The sequence below is a fragment of the Hypanus sabinus genome, chromosome 9 (assembly GCF_030144855.1).
Source record: "Hypanus sabinus isolate sHypSab1 chromosome 9, sHypSab1.hap1, whole genome shotgun sequence".
Lineage (NCBI taxonomy): Eukaryota > Metazoa > Chordata > Chondrichthyes > Myliobatiformes > Dasyatidae > Hypanus > Hypanus sabinus.
In genome coordinates this window covers 80,879,510-80,896,405 of record NC_082714.1, presented here as the reverse complement: position 1 = coordinate 80,896,405, position 16,896 = coordinate 80,879,510, and the positions used below count along the sequence as shown (strand labels likewise).

The following is a 16,896-nucleotide window of genomic DNA, read 5'->3' as shown; positions in this document are numbered from 1 at the left end:
AGCACAAGCTGGGAGTGTGTGATGGGATGGTGTGGAGGGAGCTTCACTCTGTGTCTGACCCCGGGAGTGTGTGATGGGACGGTGTGGAGGGAGCTTCACTCTGTGTCTGACCCTGGGAGTGTGTGATGGGATGGTGTGGAGGGAGTTTCACTCTGTGTCTGACCCCGGGAGTGTGTGATGGGATGGTGTGGAGGGAGTTTCACTCTGTGTCTGACCCCGGGAGTGTGTGATGGGATGGTGTGGAGGGAGTTTCACTCTGTGTCTGACCCCGGGAGTGTGTGATGGGACGGTGTGGAGGGAGTTTCACTCTGTGTCTGATTCCGGGAGTGTGGAGGGAGTTTCACTCTGTGTCTGACCCCGGGAGTGTGTGATGGGACGGTGTGGAGGGAGATTCACTCTGTGTCTGACCCCGGGAGTGTGTGATGGGACGGTGTGGAGGGAGTTTCACTCTGTGTCTGACCCCGGGAGTGTGTGATGGGACGGTGTAGAGGGAGTTTCACTCTGTGTCTGATTCCAGGAGTGTGGAGGGAGTTTCACTCTGTGTCTGACCCCGGGAGTGTGTGATGGGACGGTGTGGAGGGAGTTTCACTCTGTGTCTGATTCCAGGAGTGTGGAGGGAGTTTCATTCTGTGTCTGATTCCAGGAGTGTAGAGGGAGTTTCACTCTGTGTCTGATCCCGGGTGTGATGGGACAGTGTGGAGGCAGTTTCACTCTGTGTCTGATTCTGGGAGTGTGGAGGGAGTTTCACTCTGTGTCTGACCCCGGGAGTGTGTGATGGGACAATGTGGAGGGAGTTTCACTCTGTGTCTGACCCCGGGAGTGTGTGATGGGATGGTGTGGAGTCTCAGACCGTGACTGGTTGTTTTATTTTACCGTAACAAGTTTATTATAAATACTACAGCACTACATTATGTCTCTGCAAGCTACAACAATAACGAAACTTCAGCTGAACAGAACTATTTACAATTTTCCATTGTTCCAGGAACAGACTCCATGAGCTCTCGTTCCCATTATAGCTGGCCAGTGGCCTTGGCTACCTGCCTCCATGGCCCAAAGGTAGCTAGTTTGGTCAACCGCAGGACCTATCCTCTCCGCACAGGGTCACCCAGTATTCAGAGGCTTGGGGTAAATGTCACCAAAAGGGAGAAGCAGCCACTCCAGGTATGTGCTGTGCCCAGATACCCTCCAGGCACGTGTGATAATACACCATCCCTTCCAGGCAACAGAAGTGACAAGAATCAGCTTTATCATCACCGACATTCTGTGTGCCATGAAATTTAATGTTTTGTGGCAGGGGTACAGTGCAAGACATAAAGAAACAGTCAGTTACAAGAATGGCCAGTGCAAAAGTGTTCCTGGAACATTCAAATGGCAGAGACAAGGAAACTGTCAACACAGGACACAATCCCATCATACAGGATTCTGTAACCCTGAGCAACATACAGGAGGTACTCCGCAGGTCAGGCAGGGGCATAAACAGTGGATGTTTTGGGCCAAGACCCTCCATCAGGATCTATTCCTCTCTGTCGATACTTTCTGACCTGCTGAGTTCCTCCAGCGCTTTGAGCGGGCAAGAAGCTGTTCCTGATTTGTCGTGTGTGGATCTCCAGCTCTTGTACTGCTTCCTCGATGGCAGTCACTAGGAAAGGTCCGCTATACCCCTGTAGAAATGTGATAGTCTTTGGTGGCGTACCAAACTGCCTCAATCTCCTGACAATAGGTGCAGAAGTAGACCATTCGGCCCTTCGAGCCTGCACCACCATTTTGAGATCAACCACTGGTGTGTCTTTGTGATTGTATCACTGTGCTGGGCACACAACAGATCTTCTGGAACGCTGACACCCAAGAACACAGTGGCTGGGAAAATCACCTGGCGCCTCAAACACCCACTAAGGGGCACCGCTCTACGCAATGCCCTCCACCCCAGGTCCCCTGAAGTACAAGGGAATGGCCCTCACAAACAGGAACCACCATGAGGGTGGGTGACTGGACAGGGCAAGTTTCTACAAGTAAGCTGCATCATCTCTGGCAATTTTCACCAGCTAACAGTCAACACTGTTCAAGAGTGCTTTAAGCAGACAACAGAGAGCTTGGCAGAAATAATTTTTAATTAGGTATCAAAGTATTCCATACAGCAATTGACTTACAGTGGGTCCCTGAAAGGATTTATTTACAGGCACTGCAGAGAGCAAGCGCCTTTGAAAGGCGTTCCAGTCTTCCTAGCGACGTTTGGGTTTCCCCGTGCGTTCAGGTTCCAAGCACGCTGGCTCCTGGCTGCTGGACAGCCCTCACTGCTCATTATTTAAACCGTTCACAGTTCAATAAATAAAATTTCAAGGGGGTGGGGTGTCCCTTCCCCTACAGTAGTCTGGGGGGGGGGGGGTGGGGAGGGTCAAAACTTGCCAGGAGTTAAACAGACTGAGGCAGCAGGTAATGTAAAACCTCAAGCGATCTCTCCTCTGCGTTCATCCTCTCTCCAAGGCTCCGATCCAGCAGAGTGAGTGTCTGACTTCGGAGGGGAGTGCAGGGCAACTTGTGAGGGCTGGGGGCGCCGAGCTCAGAGCAGGTGATCCAAACGCAGCTGTTGGCTCCCTGCAGAGAAGGGGACTGAATCCTGGGTTCAGCAATCAATCCACTCGAGACTGCAGACCCCTCACCACGCTGATTTCTGGAAGACTATTCCATATTGCACATTTCCCATCAACAAGAAGGACTGGGGGGGGGGGGGGGGTCTCCAGGATTTAGCAGCAAGGCAGGGAGGGGGTACTGTAAACAATGAAGAGACAGAGGAGCCTTGCCTTGGGGTGGGGTCAATAATTGGAGAGCAGCATTTGGAGACCTCAGCACCTCCGTCCCAATCCCAGCCTGGTCCAGACCCAACAAAGTGATTCGGAACGTAGCCAGAAATTGGAGGATAACAGATGTGTCTCTGGGGAAGGAGGAAGGACGGGAAGAGAGCGTGTTCACTCTGTATGCGCTTGGGCGTGGGGTGTAGTGCTGGGACCTCTATGAGTTAGCACAGATGGACGCCCATCCATTTCAAGAGCTGATGGAGTAGGGAGAGGCTGGTGACAGACACGTGTCGGGGCAGAGACAAAGTCCAATTCTCCGCTCCCCCCCCCCCACATAACTCCTTATCTGCTGGGGCTGGGGTGGAGGGGCTGGAGAGTGAACAGGTGCTGACAGGGTGAAGGGGTGGGGCCGGGGAGGGGCAGAGTCTCCACGACAACACTGTGCAAGGGTGGGGAGAAGGACACATGAAGGGGCGGTTCTGCAGGATAACATTTGGCTGGTACAGCACTGCAGGCAGGATGGGTGGAGTGGGGGGGGGGGGAGGAATAATGCATAGGTGAAGATACAAACACAGCCTCTCCCAGGAAACAGCGTTTCTACACAGAGAAATGATGGGGGACACACACAGGGCCAAGGAGGGGGAGAAGAGAGACACACACATACTTGGGCACAGAGGGAGGGAGGGAGAGAGTAAGGTGGGTTGTGGGGAGAGACATACACACAGGAGGAGGGAAAGGCGCACGCACACACACATGGCACAGAGAAAGAGACACACCTCCATCCTAGACTTCCCCCGTGAGCCCGGCTCACTCAGGACCTTCCTCCTTCTCCGGCACCATCTCTGGATACCCCAGACGGAATTCTCCCACCGTCCCGGCCGTGACTCAGACTGTCACCTTCACGGTGGGGCAGGTGTGGAAGCGTTTTAGTGTTGGGAAGGGTGGCTACCCAGGGTCAAAGGTGAAAGATCTCATCCTCTGTGTCCTGCAGGCTAGTCACCCGGGTTGTTTTGGTGAGGCGGGCGGGTCCGAGGAGAGCTCGCTGGGACGTGGGCAACGGCCTGCACAGAACGGAGGGGGAGTTCCCGTCAAACCTGGGGGAAGAGGGAGAATGAAACAGTGTTAGCAACAATCTCGGGAGGGTTGCGGCGAGGGTATAAGAAGTCTAACCAAGAAAACCAGCATTAAATCCAGCTGTAGACCCATTTCTCTCACCTCCAAGAGTCAGCCGAGAGGGGGAGGAGGTACAGTGAAGCCTCCATCACCAGCACTCTGTTAACCAGTACCTCAACACTAACTCCACCTGTGCTCGGCTCCCCCTCCTATTCCCTGCTTTTAGATGCCTGGGCTCTGAGCCCTGAAATTCCAGCGCCCACTACCACCGAGTGACCGGTCCCCTATCTCAGTACCTCGCAAGGTGTCCCAGGACTAAAGTGAGAAATGCAGTGACTAGACAGGTGCTATATGACTGAAGTTCATTGTTGGTCCTTGCAATCAGAATGGGAGTGTTCCGCCAACAAATTCCTGCCTTCCCAACACACCAGTTGTCTTGGCAGCTGTGTGAAAGGATCGGGATTAGTCATGGATTCATTGAATCCGTACTTTCTTAATGAGAGAGCAATCTAAAAGTCATGGGTTTGGGTAACAGGATACAGAGAGGATTGTGCTGTCAATGGGGCTTTGTATCAGGCACAATGGGACGGTGTAGAGGGAGCTTCACTCTGTGTCTGACCCTGGAAGTGTGTGATGGGACAGTGTGGAGGGAGCTTCACTCTGTGTCTGACCCCGGGAGTGTGTGATGGGACGGTGTGGAGGGAGTTTCACTCCGTGTCTGACCCCGGGAGTGTGTGATGGGATGGTGTGGAGGGAGTTTCACTCCGTGTCTGACCCCGGGAGTGTGTGATGGGACGGTGTGGAGGGAGTTTCACTCTGTGTCTGACCCCGGGAGTGTGTGATGGGACGGTGTAGAGGGAACTTCACTCTGTGTCTGACCCCGGGAGTGTGTGAAGGGACAGTGTGGAGGGAGATTCATTCTGTGTCTGACCCCGGGAGTGTGTGATGGGACGGTGTAGAGGGAGTTTCACTCTGTGTCTGACCCCGGGAGTATGTGATGGGACGGTGTGGAGGGAGTTTCACTCTGTGTCTGACCCCGGGAGTATGTGATGGGACGGTGTAGAGGGAGTTTCACTCTGTGTCTGACCCCGGGAGTGTGTGATGGGACGGTGTGGAGGGAGATTCACTCTGTATCTGACCCCGGGAGTGTGTGATGGGACGGTGTGGAGGGAGCTTCACTCTGTGTCTGACCCCGGGAGTGTGTGATGAGACAGTGTGGAGGGAGTTTCACTCTGTGTCTGACCCCGGGAGTGTGTGATGGGACAGTGTGGAGGGAGTTTCACTCTGTGTCTGACCCCGGGAGTGTGTGATGGGACAGTGTGGAGGGAGTTTCACTCTGTGTCTGACCCCGGGAGTGTGTGATGAGACAGTGTGGAAGGAGTTTCACTCTGTGTCTGACCTCGGGAGTATGTGATGGGACGGTGTGGAGGGAGTTTCACTCGCTGTCTGACCCCGAGAGTGTGTGATGGGACGGTGTAGAGGGAGTTTCACTCTGTGTCTGACCCCAGGAGTGTGTGATGGGACGGTGTGGAGGGAGTTTCACTCTGTGTCTGACCCCGGGAGTATGTGATGGGACGGTGTGGAGGGAGTTTCACTCTGTGTCTGACCCCGGGAGTGTGTGATGGGACGGTGTGGAGAAGTTTCACTCTGTGTCTGACCCCGGGAGTGTGTGATGGGACGGTGTGGAGAAGTTTCACTCTGTGTCTGACCCCGGGAGTGTGTGATGGGACGGTGTGGAGGGAGTTTCACTCTGTGTCTGACCCCGGGAGTGTGTGATGGGACGGTGTGGAGGGAGTTTCACTCTGTGTCTGACCCCGGGAGTGTGTGATGGGACGGTGTAGTGGGAGTTTCACTCTGTGTCTGACCCCGGGAGTGTGTGATGGGACGGTGTGGAGGGAGTTTCACTCTGTGTCTGACCCCGGGAGTATGTGATGGGACGGTGTGGAGGGAGTTTCACTCTGTGTCTGACCCCGGGAGTGTGTGATGGGACGGTGTGGAGGGAGCTTCCCTGTCTGTTCTACAGTAGAAATGTGTGAATTTCCCAGTCCCACGGATGGGGGTACTTGTGGAGTCTGACCCACGGTGCTCTTGTCCCTCCCTGCACCGACCTACCTGTCTCCGTCGTCCCTCAGTTTTTTCAGCGCGGCTGCTTTGGACTGCGTGATCTGGGCATCGATCTTCCTGAGGAACTCTGAGGCGGACATTTCTGGAGTCGGGCTGTCTTCTGGTCGCCCTGCAGGGCTGCCCTCCTGCGGGCTCTCCGCCCATGTCCCGTTGTTTTCCTGCTTGCCAGCCATGGGAATTATCAAGACCTCTTTGAGGAAGATGGAGTCACTGGTATAGAGGCGATTTGCTCTCTTTATCTGTTCTGTCTACAATCAAGAGAGAAGAAAGAGACAACAGAAATAAGAACAGAACAGGGAGCAAGACCAGTTGGCCCCATATCGTAGTGTGGCACAGTAGCAAAGCTGTGAGCATAATGCTTTACAGTAGCAGCTGTAAGATCAAGGTTCAATTTCAGCAGCCGACCTTAAGGAGTTAGTATGTTGTACATCTCTCATTTGTACAGTCAGTCCTCACTTAAATTCCTTGGCATTAACATATCCAACGACCTGTCCCGGGACCAGCAGGTCTGCCCTATCACAAAGAAGGTACAACACTGCCTCTAATTTTTCAGAAGTTTGCATAAACTCGGCACGTCACCTAAAACTTTGACAAACTTTGCAAATGCACAGTGGAGAGTATCCGGAGAGGCTGCATCTCAGCCTGGCATGCCCAGGAATGGAAAAGCCTACAGAAATTGGTGGATATAGCCCAGACCATCACAAGCAAAGCCCTCCCCACATCTACAGTATTGTACAAAAGTCTCAGACACGGTGAGTTTGTAAATCTGGCTGGAGCAAAGGGCGCCGAGTATAGTGAGGGTGGAGTGTCACAGGAGGGGCATGGGAGAGGTGGCAGAGAAGGGGTGCCAGGTGCGGGGATTGGCACAGGTGTAGAAACACCCAGCCCTGAGACACCAGGCAAGGGTTGTTTGATTCCAAACAACTGGTTTATGATCATTAGAGTATCTCTCTGGTGCTGCCTGCTCCCTTCCCTCTTTTCCCAAACATGATTCCCCTCTCCCTGACCCCTTCCCACTCTCAGTTCACAAAAGACCCCAATCAGAATCAGGATTATCATCACTCACGTCATGCAGTTTGTTTTCTTTGCAGCAGCAGTACGCAGCCTAGTTACTTAAATGTGTCCGAGACTTTTGCACAGCATTGTACAGTGAACACTGCCACAAGAAAGCAGAATCTATCACCAGGGACTCCCCTCATTCACCCATACTCTCTTCTCTCTACTGCCATTGGACATAAAGTCCCACACCACCAGGTCCAGGAACAGTCATTACCCTAGATCACGTGTTCCCAACCTTTTGTTAGGCCACGGACCCTGCCATTAACCGAGGAGTCCGTGGACCCATGGGTAGAAAGCTGAGCAGCAGGACCTACCAGGAAGTAATTTCTGGATTGCTGCCTGTCCCACATGATTGGCTGGGGGGTGGGGGCAGGACTTCAGGCGCCTGGATCACTGGGATCTCTTCAGGGCGAGGTACAACCTGTTCAAAAGAGATTGGTTGCACCTGAACCCAAGGGGTTCTCCTGGGTAGGCTTGTTAGAGCCGTCGGGGAGGGTTTACACTAATTTGGAAGAGGGTGGGAACTAGAGTGAAGGTTAGGACAGATGGTAAAAAAACAAAGTTAGCATGGAAGGGCAGGCAGCTGATAGGACGTGATTGCAGCCAGCAGGGTGAGTACCAGTCCATTAGGGATGAGGAATCAAAAAGGGTAACAAATACAGTATCGAAGTGTTGTATCTCCATGCACGGAGTATAAGAAATAAGGTAGATTATCTTGTGGCACTATTACAGGTTGTCGGGTATGACGTTGTGACCTTCACTGAATCATGGCTGCCATTGGGAGCTGAATGTCCAAGGTTACACACTGTATCGGAGGGATGGGAAGGTAGGCAGAGGGGGTGGCGTAGCTCTGCCAGTAAAGGATGGCATCAAACCATGTGACATAGGTTCGGAAGATGCTGAATCCTTGTGGGTTGAGTTGCGAAACTGCATCCTGATGGAAAAGGACACTGATGGCAGTTATATACAGGCCTCCCGACTGGGATCTGGACCACACATTACAACAGGAAATAGAAAAGGCGTGTTAAAACATAATAGTCATGGGAGATTTCAACATGGAGGTCAATTGGGAAAACTAGGTTGGAAATAGACCCCAAGAGAGTGAGTTTGTTGAATGCCGAAGAGATAGCTTTTTAGAGCAGTTTGTCGTTGAGCCTTCTTGGGGATCAGCTACACCGGATGTGTTATGTAATGAACCGGAGGCAATTAGGGAGCTTAAGCTAAAAGAACCCTTAGGAACCAGTGATCACAATATGATTGAGTTCAACTTGAAATTTGACAGGGAGAAAGTAAAGTCTGATGTAACAGTATTTCAGTGGAGTAAGGGAAATTACAGTCATTTGAGAGAGTTGCTGGCCAAAGTAAAGGGGAAGGAGATGCTGGCAGGGATGACAGCAGAGCAGCAATGGTGTGAGTTTCTGGGAAAAATGAGGAAGGTACAGGACATGAGTATTTCAAAAACAAAGAAATACTCAAATGGCAAAATAGTACAACCGTGGCTGACAAGGGAAGTCAAAGCTAATGTCAAAGCAAAGGAAAGGGCAGACAACAAAGCAAAAGTTAGCAGGAAAATAGAGGATAGGGAAGCTTTTAAAAACCTACAGAGGGAAAATAAAAGAATCATTAGGACGGAAAAGGTGAAATTTGAAACGTTAGCAAACAATATCAAGGTGGACAGAAAAAGTTCTTTTTATATAAAAAATAAAAGAGATGAGGGTGAATATAGGACCGCTAGAAAATGGGGCCAGAGAAATAATAACGGGGGCCAAGGAGATGGCTAATAAACTAAATGAGTATTTTGCATCCGTCTTCTCTGATGGAAAACACTAGCAGTGTGCCGGGTGTTGAAGGAGTGAGGGAAGAGAAGTGAGTGCAGTTACTATTACACGGGAGAAGGCGCATAAAAAAATGAACTGCACCCTAGGGTTCTGAAAGAGGTAGCGGTAGAGATTGTGGAGACATTAGTAATGATCTTTCAAAAATCATTGGATTCTGGTATGGTGCCAGAGGACAGGAAAATTGCAAATGTCACTCCACTCTGTAAGAAAGTAGGAAGGCAGCAGAAAGGAAATTATAGACCAGTTAGCCTGACCTCAGTGGTTGGGAAGATGTTGGAGTTAATTATTAAGGATGAGGTGATGGAGTACTTGGTGAGAAATCTTGCCTGACAAACCTGTTGGGATTCTTTGAGAAGATTACAAGTAGGATAGATAAAGGGGATGCAATGGATGTTGTGTATTTGGATTTTCAGAAGGCCTTTGACAAGGTGCCACACACGAGGCTGCTTATCAAGTTAAGAGCCCATGGTATTACAGGAAAATCACTGGAATGGTTACAGCATTGGCTGACTGGTAGGAGGCAGCAAGTGAGAATAAAAAGATCCTTTTCTGGTTGGCTGCCAGTGACTAGCGGTGTTCCACAGGGACTGCTTTTTATGCTGTTTATCAATGATTTAGATGATGGAATAAATAGTTTTGGTGCTAAGTTTGCAGATGACACAAAGATTGATGGAGGGGCAGGTAGTGTTGAGGAAATGGGAAGGCTTCAGAAGGACTTAGACAGATTAGGAGAATGGGCAAGGAAATGGCAAATGAAATACAGTGTTGGAAAATGCACGGCCATTCACTTTGGTAGTGGAAATAAATGTGCAGACTATCTTCTAAGCAGGGAGAAAATCCAAACATTTGAGAAGCGAAGGGACTTGGGAGTCACTGTGCAGAACACCCTAAAGGCTAACCTCCAGGTTGAGTTGGTGGTGAGGAAGGCAAATGCCTTGTTAGCATTCACTTCCATAGGTCGAGAATACAAGAGCAGGGATGTGATGCTAAGACACTGGTGAGGTTTCACCTTGAGTATCATCAACAGTTTTGGGCTCCTCATCTAAAAAAACGTGTGCTGGCATTGGAGATGGTCCAGAGGGGGTTCACAAGGTCGATTCGGAGAAAGAAAGGGTTATCATAAGAGAAACGTTTGATAGCTCTGGGTCTGTACTTGCTGGAATTTAGAAGGATGAGGGGGGAGATCTCACTGAAACCTTTTGAATGTTGAAAGGCCGAGACAAAATAGACACGGAAAGGATGTTTCCCATGTTGGGAAGGGGGTCTAGGACAAGAGGACACAGCCTTAGAATGGAGGGGTGTCCATTTTAAACAGAGATGCAGAGGAATTCCTTTAGCCAGAGAATGGTGACTTTGTGGAATTTATTACCACAGGCAGCTGTGGAGGCCAGCTTGTTCGGTGTATTTAAAGCAAAGATTGATAAGTTCTTGATTGGTCTTGGCATCAAAGATAACGGAGAGAAGGTTGGGGAGTGGGACTGAGGAGGGGAAAAGAGGATCAGTCATGAATGAATGGCAGAGCAGACTCGACGGGCCAAATGGCCTTGCTCTGCTCCCACGTCTTATGGCCTCTATGGACGACAGGCTGGAAATTTCACTTCTTTTGCTCATTGGTTGTTTGTCTGTCTTTGTTTTTCACAATATTCTATTGTATTCTTTATCCTCTAAATGTCTGGAAGACAGCAAATCTCAGGGTACTATATGCTAACATAAGCCCTGTAACCTCCTGGGTTTCCTCTGGGTGCTCCGGTTCCAAAGGTGCACGGGTTAGTGAGCTGTGGGCATGCCACACTGACGCCAGAAGCTGGGTGATGCTTGCAGTCTGCCTCCCCCTTCCCCAGCACATCCTCAGAATATGTTGGTCTACGACACTCTTCACCGTACGTTTTGGTGTACACGTGACAAGTAGACCTCTTCTTTAGAATACGTACACAACACTGGAAGAACTCAGCAGGTCAGGCAGAGTCCATGAGAAAGGAGTAGCCAAACGTTTCAGGCTGAGACCCTTCATCAGGAATGGGGATGGGGAATGGAAATTTTGTGTTTTGAGCTCTTCTTTACCTTTTCAAGACTACCCCGCCCAAGCGTTTGTCACATTAACCTTGTGCTGTTTGTTGGAATGCTCTACTTACAGTCAAGCTTATCTGTCAAATGGTCCTTCCTGCCTCCTTGTTCCGGTGAGCAGTACTGAGTCTGTTCACATGTTCACATTTAAGTTTGATTATTGATCTTTGTACAAGTGACCGTTCTGCTGCCTGTAGATTGCTTGTTGCTGTTTGCACTATTGTCATGCAGATTGTCGGTTGCTATTGTGTTGTCCTGTGTTTTATGCTTGCCGCCGAACCACAATCATTCCTGGTATGTTTCTCTTACTGGCAATAAAGAGATTCTGACTGAGGTGGCATGGTAGTCTAGTGGTGAGTACAACACCTTACAGTACAGGCAACCCAGGTTCAATTCCTGCCGCTGTCTGTAAGGAGTCTATACGTTCTCCCATTGACTGTGTGGGTGTTCCAGATTCCTCCCACCATCAAAGACCTACGGCTTGGTAGGGTTAATTGGTCATTGTAAATTGTCCTCTTTGATTAGGCTCAGGTTAAATCAGGAGCTTTGGGGTGGCATGGCTTGAAGGGTCTGTTCCTCACTGCATCTCAAGAAATAAATTAATTCTGATTTACTGGCATGCGATGAAAAACCTACTTGCAGCAGCATCACAACAGAAACAAAAAGTTTTAACGGGAAGGACTGAACACAAAAAAGACATCTATTGTGGTGCAAATCACAGACAAGAGATTCGGCAGCCGCTGGAAATCCTGAACAACAAGCACAGAAAATGCTGGAGGACCTGGTGAAGAGTCTCGGCCCGAAGCGTGGCTCTCCGTTCCCTCTGTAGGTGCTGCTTGCCCTGCGGACTTCCTCCAGCCCTCCGTGGCTCTCCGTTCCCTCTGTAGGTGCTGCTTGCCCTGCGGACTTCCTCCAGCCCTCCGTGGCTCTCCGTTCCCTCTGTAGGTGCTGCTTGCCCTGCGGACTTCCTCCAGCCCTCTGTGTACGGTTCCCACTGTTGTGCATGGAGGAATGAACAACAGTATTTACAAGAAAGAACACAGAACAAAAGAAATGGTGCTTGGGGTTGTGCCGGTCGGTTCAGGAAACGAATGGTTGACGGGAAGTCGCTGTTCCTGACCCTGGTGGTATCGGACTCCAGGCTCCTGTACCTCCTGCCCGATGGGAGCTGGGAGCAGATGGCCTGGCCCGGATAGCGGGCATCTTTCATGGTGGACGTTGCCTTCTTGAGATATAGCCGATAGTGAGGAGGGCTGTGCCCGTGGCTCTTAATCCTTGGTGCTTGAGTTTCCGTACCAGACCACGTTGCAAGCAGCCAGGGTTATTGTCGTATGTACCGAGGCCCGGTGAAAAACTCAGTTGTGCGTGCTATTCAGACAAACCATTCCATCACATCAGAGCACTGAAGTCATACGAGAGAAAACAATAACAGAATGCAGGATAGAGCGTCACAGTTACAGAGAGGGTGCAGTGCAGGCAGTAAGGTGCAAGGGGAAAAACAAGGTAGGTGACGAGATCGAGTTAGTGCAACCCACCCCACAATCAGTGGTGCCCACAGGTGTTACCACCTCAGAAAGGCAATATCCATCACAGTGCACTACAATCCACTGGGTTTTGTTGTAAGGACTGTGTAAATTGTGTTTAAATTGCTTTTCTCTTGTAAATATCCACGTAGCTGACATGGTGTGCCTGTGATGCAGTGCCCCGATGCTTGTGACAATACTAAATCATTGTGACACAGGTTTATGAGGAGGTGTAGATAGAGCTCTTTCATCAGGGGAGTCTGGAACTAGACAAGAGGAGCCAGTTTTTCCATCCAGAGGGAAGGGAGCTGCCAGAGGAGGTACAATTTGTTTAAAAGGTGTTTGGAGGGATATCAAAGTATTGTTTGTTTGTTTGTTACCATATAAAACCTAGAGATTCATGTTGCAGGCGTTTACAAGAAAAAGACAAGAGTCCAGAATTTTAAGAAAAACTCCATAAACAGACAAGCAATGTGCAAAAGAAGACAAACTGCACAAATGAAAAAAAAATCGCACTGAGAACAAAGAGTCCTTGAAAGTGAGTCTGTAGTTTGAGGATTCCGTTCTGGAACTTCTCAGGAGCCCTGATGGTTGTTATTGTTCCTGAACCTGCTGTTGTGGGATCTAACCCTACCTGATTAAAATTAGCTTGGCCACACATACATCCAAACGTATCGTAAAAAGTGTCATCCGAGGACTTGCTGGGGGTCAGCCCCCAAGTGTTGCCGAGCTGTCAGCTCATTGACCCTCAAATCTTTGGAAGGCTGGAGGAAACTTCCACCGTCACGGACAACAGGAACTGATACTGTAAACACTTTTTAGCCCAATGTTCCCCTAAAGCACCTTCATACTTGCCAAAGCCTTTATTAGGCACAATATACTTTCCGGTGCTCCCACAGTGTAAAATCACGTCTATCATACACTAACATGAGAAAAATGATTCTGCTTTAAATTTTTATTTGTCTCTAAGTATCTGTGGACTGTGCGGCAGCTTCAATATCACTGTGATCCTTGAGCTTGGTGGTTTTTAGCAAGAGTTGAAATATCTGGTTCAAGTTGTGACAGCAAAGCCTGAAGTCCCCACTGTAACAATGTCCAAAGCAGTCTCTATTTTTTGTGAGGATGTGGTTCACTGCACTGAAGCCTCTCTCAACAAGGAAGAGGATAGAAATGCAATGAAGAGCAGTTTGGCTCATCCCCAAAGACCAGGAAACTTCATGTGACAGTCTAGCCACACACCACAAAAGCCAACATTTTTGAAAAGCATTTTTGCTGCTTCACCGTTCTGAATTTCGATAATTTCTTCTTGCAATCTCTCTTCCAGTTCTTCTTCCTTGGAAAGAAATGGGTTAATTACCCAGCCTGAAATTTCCAGATCATTCAATTCCTTGAATTGATTCTGAAAATCCTTTTTCAGTTATTGCAGGTGTAAGCAGTACTCTTGCAAATCACCGTCTGTGAAAGGGAGTTGCATACTTTCCATGCAGGGAAAATGTGAGAACATTCTTCTCCCAATGCTTTTCTGATATATTTCCAATTCTTTGGACAAAAGTAAACACTGCACTTTTTGCTTGGATTAAAATGAAATTCTCACCCTGCAGTTTTATATTTAGAATGTTCATTTTGTCGTACGGATCGGCTAGGTTTGACACATCTCCACGTAGAAGTTGAATCTTGTTTCCCAAGCTCTTGTCAAAATTCAACCACAGTGTCAAAAAGATCAAAGAAATGTTTTAAGCAGCAGCCTCTTGACAGCCAACACACTACAGTCTAAAGAAGCAAGTGTTCAAACTCTTCACCATTATCTTGGCGTAAATGACAAAATATTCTGCGACTTGATGGATGAGCTTTTATTTTGTTGATAGCAGACATTACAAGAGTAATGCTTGGAAAAAAAAGTCGCTGGCTGAGGTTTTTGGCTGTGAGATGCTGGCGATGAATTACCTAACGGATTGCAAACAGACCCGGAATTTCTTTTATCACAAACGCCACTAAACCAGCGTGGCAATCTGTCATATATGGTGCTCCATCTGTTGCACAAGAAGTCATGTCCCTAATCGGAATACTTTTATCCTCAATATACATTTTGAGCTTGTCACATATTGATTCATCGACGATATTTGTTTTTAACTTTTTATAATAGAAAAACTCTTCATAAACTTTTCCATTTTTGATAAACCATACATACGTCATTAGCAATGCCTCGCTGTCTTGCACAGTTTTTTGTAGCTCTGTGCATAGTTGATACTAAATGTCTTAACTCATTTCATCAATACGAGCTACAGTGTTATTACACAGAGGAATTGATTTTGAAATACTGGGATCCATTTTGAGAACAGTGGTGAGTACTTCTGATACAGCAGGTATTGTTAATCTTTCACCAATTGTATGAGATTTTCCACACTTTGCTATCATTTTGGAAATGTTATAAGAAGCAATGAGACCACTCAAGGTGATTTTTAACCATCTTGTGAAATGACTCGAGTGTGCAACACTTTTCAAAAGCTTCTTTCATCTTCTGGAACTGAGTAATACTATAAGTAGCCTTTTCAGGGTGTATTATGGAAGTGTTCCAGCAACCTTGATGGTCTCAAGCTTCATTAGATGACAGTATTAGTGTTATAAGTAAGATACACAGGGCATCGTTGATCTGACGGGAGCAGAATAAAGCCGGACAAAACATTGCAATGATGCAGTTTCTGTTTCTTAGCAGGATTAGAACTCACTGAAGTCACGCATTACACATTTATCCATCATATACCGGGCTAAATTAAAATAAAAGAATGTACAGCAACTGGAAATGCCTATCGGATGTTGACGATGGCAGTGAGTTGGCACAGTCAGTCAGGTCTCATGCCTTGTTAGGGTGCCACTTTCTGGCCAGCCAAGAATTTCGAACACACTCTATTTCTCCTAAAGCCCCCTCAGGACATGTAACACCCGCAATGGGAATCTGTAAAGCATTCCTCTAGTCCCTACACTACTGTGTCAAAAACTTCAAAGCAACTGTCAACAGCCTCAAGGACAACTTCTACCCCACTATTTTTGACTATTGACAAGGCCCCTGATACGAGTCTTGACCTCATCGTTAGGACCTTTCACCTTATTGCTTATTTGCACTGCACTTTCTCTGTGGCTGTAACACTTTATTCTGTTATTGATATAACTTGTTCTACCTCAATGCACTGTACAATGATCTGTATTAACAAATGTTTAAGTAAATTTATTATCAAAATACATTTATGTCACCATAAGCAACCCTGAGATTCAGTTTCCTGGGGCATACTCAATCAATCAGTAACAGAATAATAACCATAATAGAATCAATGAAAAACCCGACCAACTTGAACATTCAATCAGTGTGCAAAAGACAACAAACTACAAAAATACGGAAATGATAACAAATAAACAAGCAATAAGTATAGAGAACATGAGATGAAGAGTCCTTGAAAGTGACTCCATAGGCTGCAGGAACAATTTCAGTGATGGGGCAAGTGAAGTTATCCCTTTTGGTTCAGGAGCCTGATGACTGAGGGGTAATAACTGTTTCTGAACCTGGTGAGGCTGAAGCTCTTGCACCTTCTTCCTGATCAGCAGCCAGAAGAGAGCATGTCCGGGGTGGTGGGGGTTCCTGATGATGGATGCTGCTTTCCTGCCCCAGTGTTGTAGACGATTGAAAAGGTCCCTGGTGCCAAATGGGGACCTGACCCTCGTTACGACCTTGTGGCATTTCACCCCTTACTAATAACAATTTGCCTCATTACACTTTCTCTGAAGAGGATAACCTCAGCCCGTCACCTTCTTGCCGACTGACCCCACTGCTGCTCTGTTATCCAGTTCACTGCACAGAAGCCACGCCACACACCCCTGACCCCAGCGCCCCGTACTCACGGTCACTCCATATCGCAGCGCCAGCCCCTGGAGGGTATCGCCGGGCTGCAGCCGGTGCTCCAGGTGCCGGCCACAGACGGGCGAGCCGGGGCGCCGGGCAGTGCTGCCGTACGAGCGGGTACGACCAGCCACTGAAGCCCGCAACGCCCCGCACTCGTTCGCCGCCGAAGAGCCGCCGCCGGCCCCGCCGCCAGTCGCCATCAACAGCCGCAGCTCTCTGGACCAGAGAGGGGCGGGCGCCCCGAGGCACACTGGGGGTTGTAGTTAGTGACGCTCCGACACCACATCCGTTTCCGGCTCCTGCCGCACACAACGAGACTACAACTCCCGGCAGCTATCGGGGCTCCCTGAGCTTCAAGGGAGGGCGCCATTTTGAAAAGCGACGTCATGATTAAAATGATGTTCTGTTCTTTAGCTGTTCGGCTTCTGCTGGTATGGATTCAGAATTAATTCCTTCTCGCTGTTCTGTTTCGCTGTCGTTTTTCCTGGATG

At 48.7% G+C, this 16,896-nt stretch overlaps 1 protein-coding gene across 2 annotated transcripts; it reads right to left on the bottom strand.

The window, feature by feature from the left end:
• Positions 1-2,088: 2,088 nt before the first annotated feature.
• lysmd1 (LysM, putative peptidoglycan-binding, domain containing 1) lies at positions 2,089-16,649 on the bottom strand. Of its 2 annotated transcripts, XM_059979984.1 has the most exons (4): positions 16,405-16,649; positions 11,772-11,984; positions 6,018-6,277; positions 2,089-3,886 (listed from the first exon to the last, which is right to left on the bottom strand). In XM_059979984.1, exons 1-4 carry the CDS (start codon positions 16,603-16,605, stop codon positions 3,748-3,750), a joined length of 813 nt encoding a protein of 270 aa, XP_059835967.1. In that variant the 5' UTR covers positions 16,606-16,649; the 3' UTR covers positions 2,089-3,747. The 2 variants fall into 2 exon arrangements, with proteins under 2 accessions (XP_059835967.1, XP_059835968.1); XM_059979985.1 differs by lacking the exon at positions 11,772-11,984 and having other exon boundaries at positions 16,405-16,647.
• Between the last annotated feature and the right edge of the window lie 247 nt (positions 16,650-16,896).

Excerpts from the sequence above, each read along its gene's own strand:
- lysmd1 (XM_059979984.1), bottom strand. The coding sequence starts at position 16,605 with ATGGCGACTGGCGGCGGGGCCGGCGGCGGCTCTTCGGCGGCGAACGAG. Across the intron at positions 11,985-16,404 it reads CGCTGCGATATGGAGTGACC|TGGGAACCGTACACAGAGGG; the intron begins GTGAGTACGGGG and ends CATGCACAACAG. Across the intron at positions 3,887-6,017 it reads CTGAGGGACGACGGAGACAG|GTTTGACGGGAACTCCCCCT; the intron begins GTAGGTCGGTGC and ends CTCTTCCCCCAG.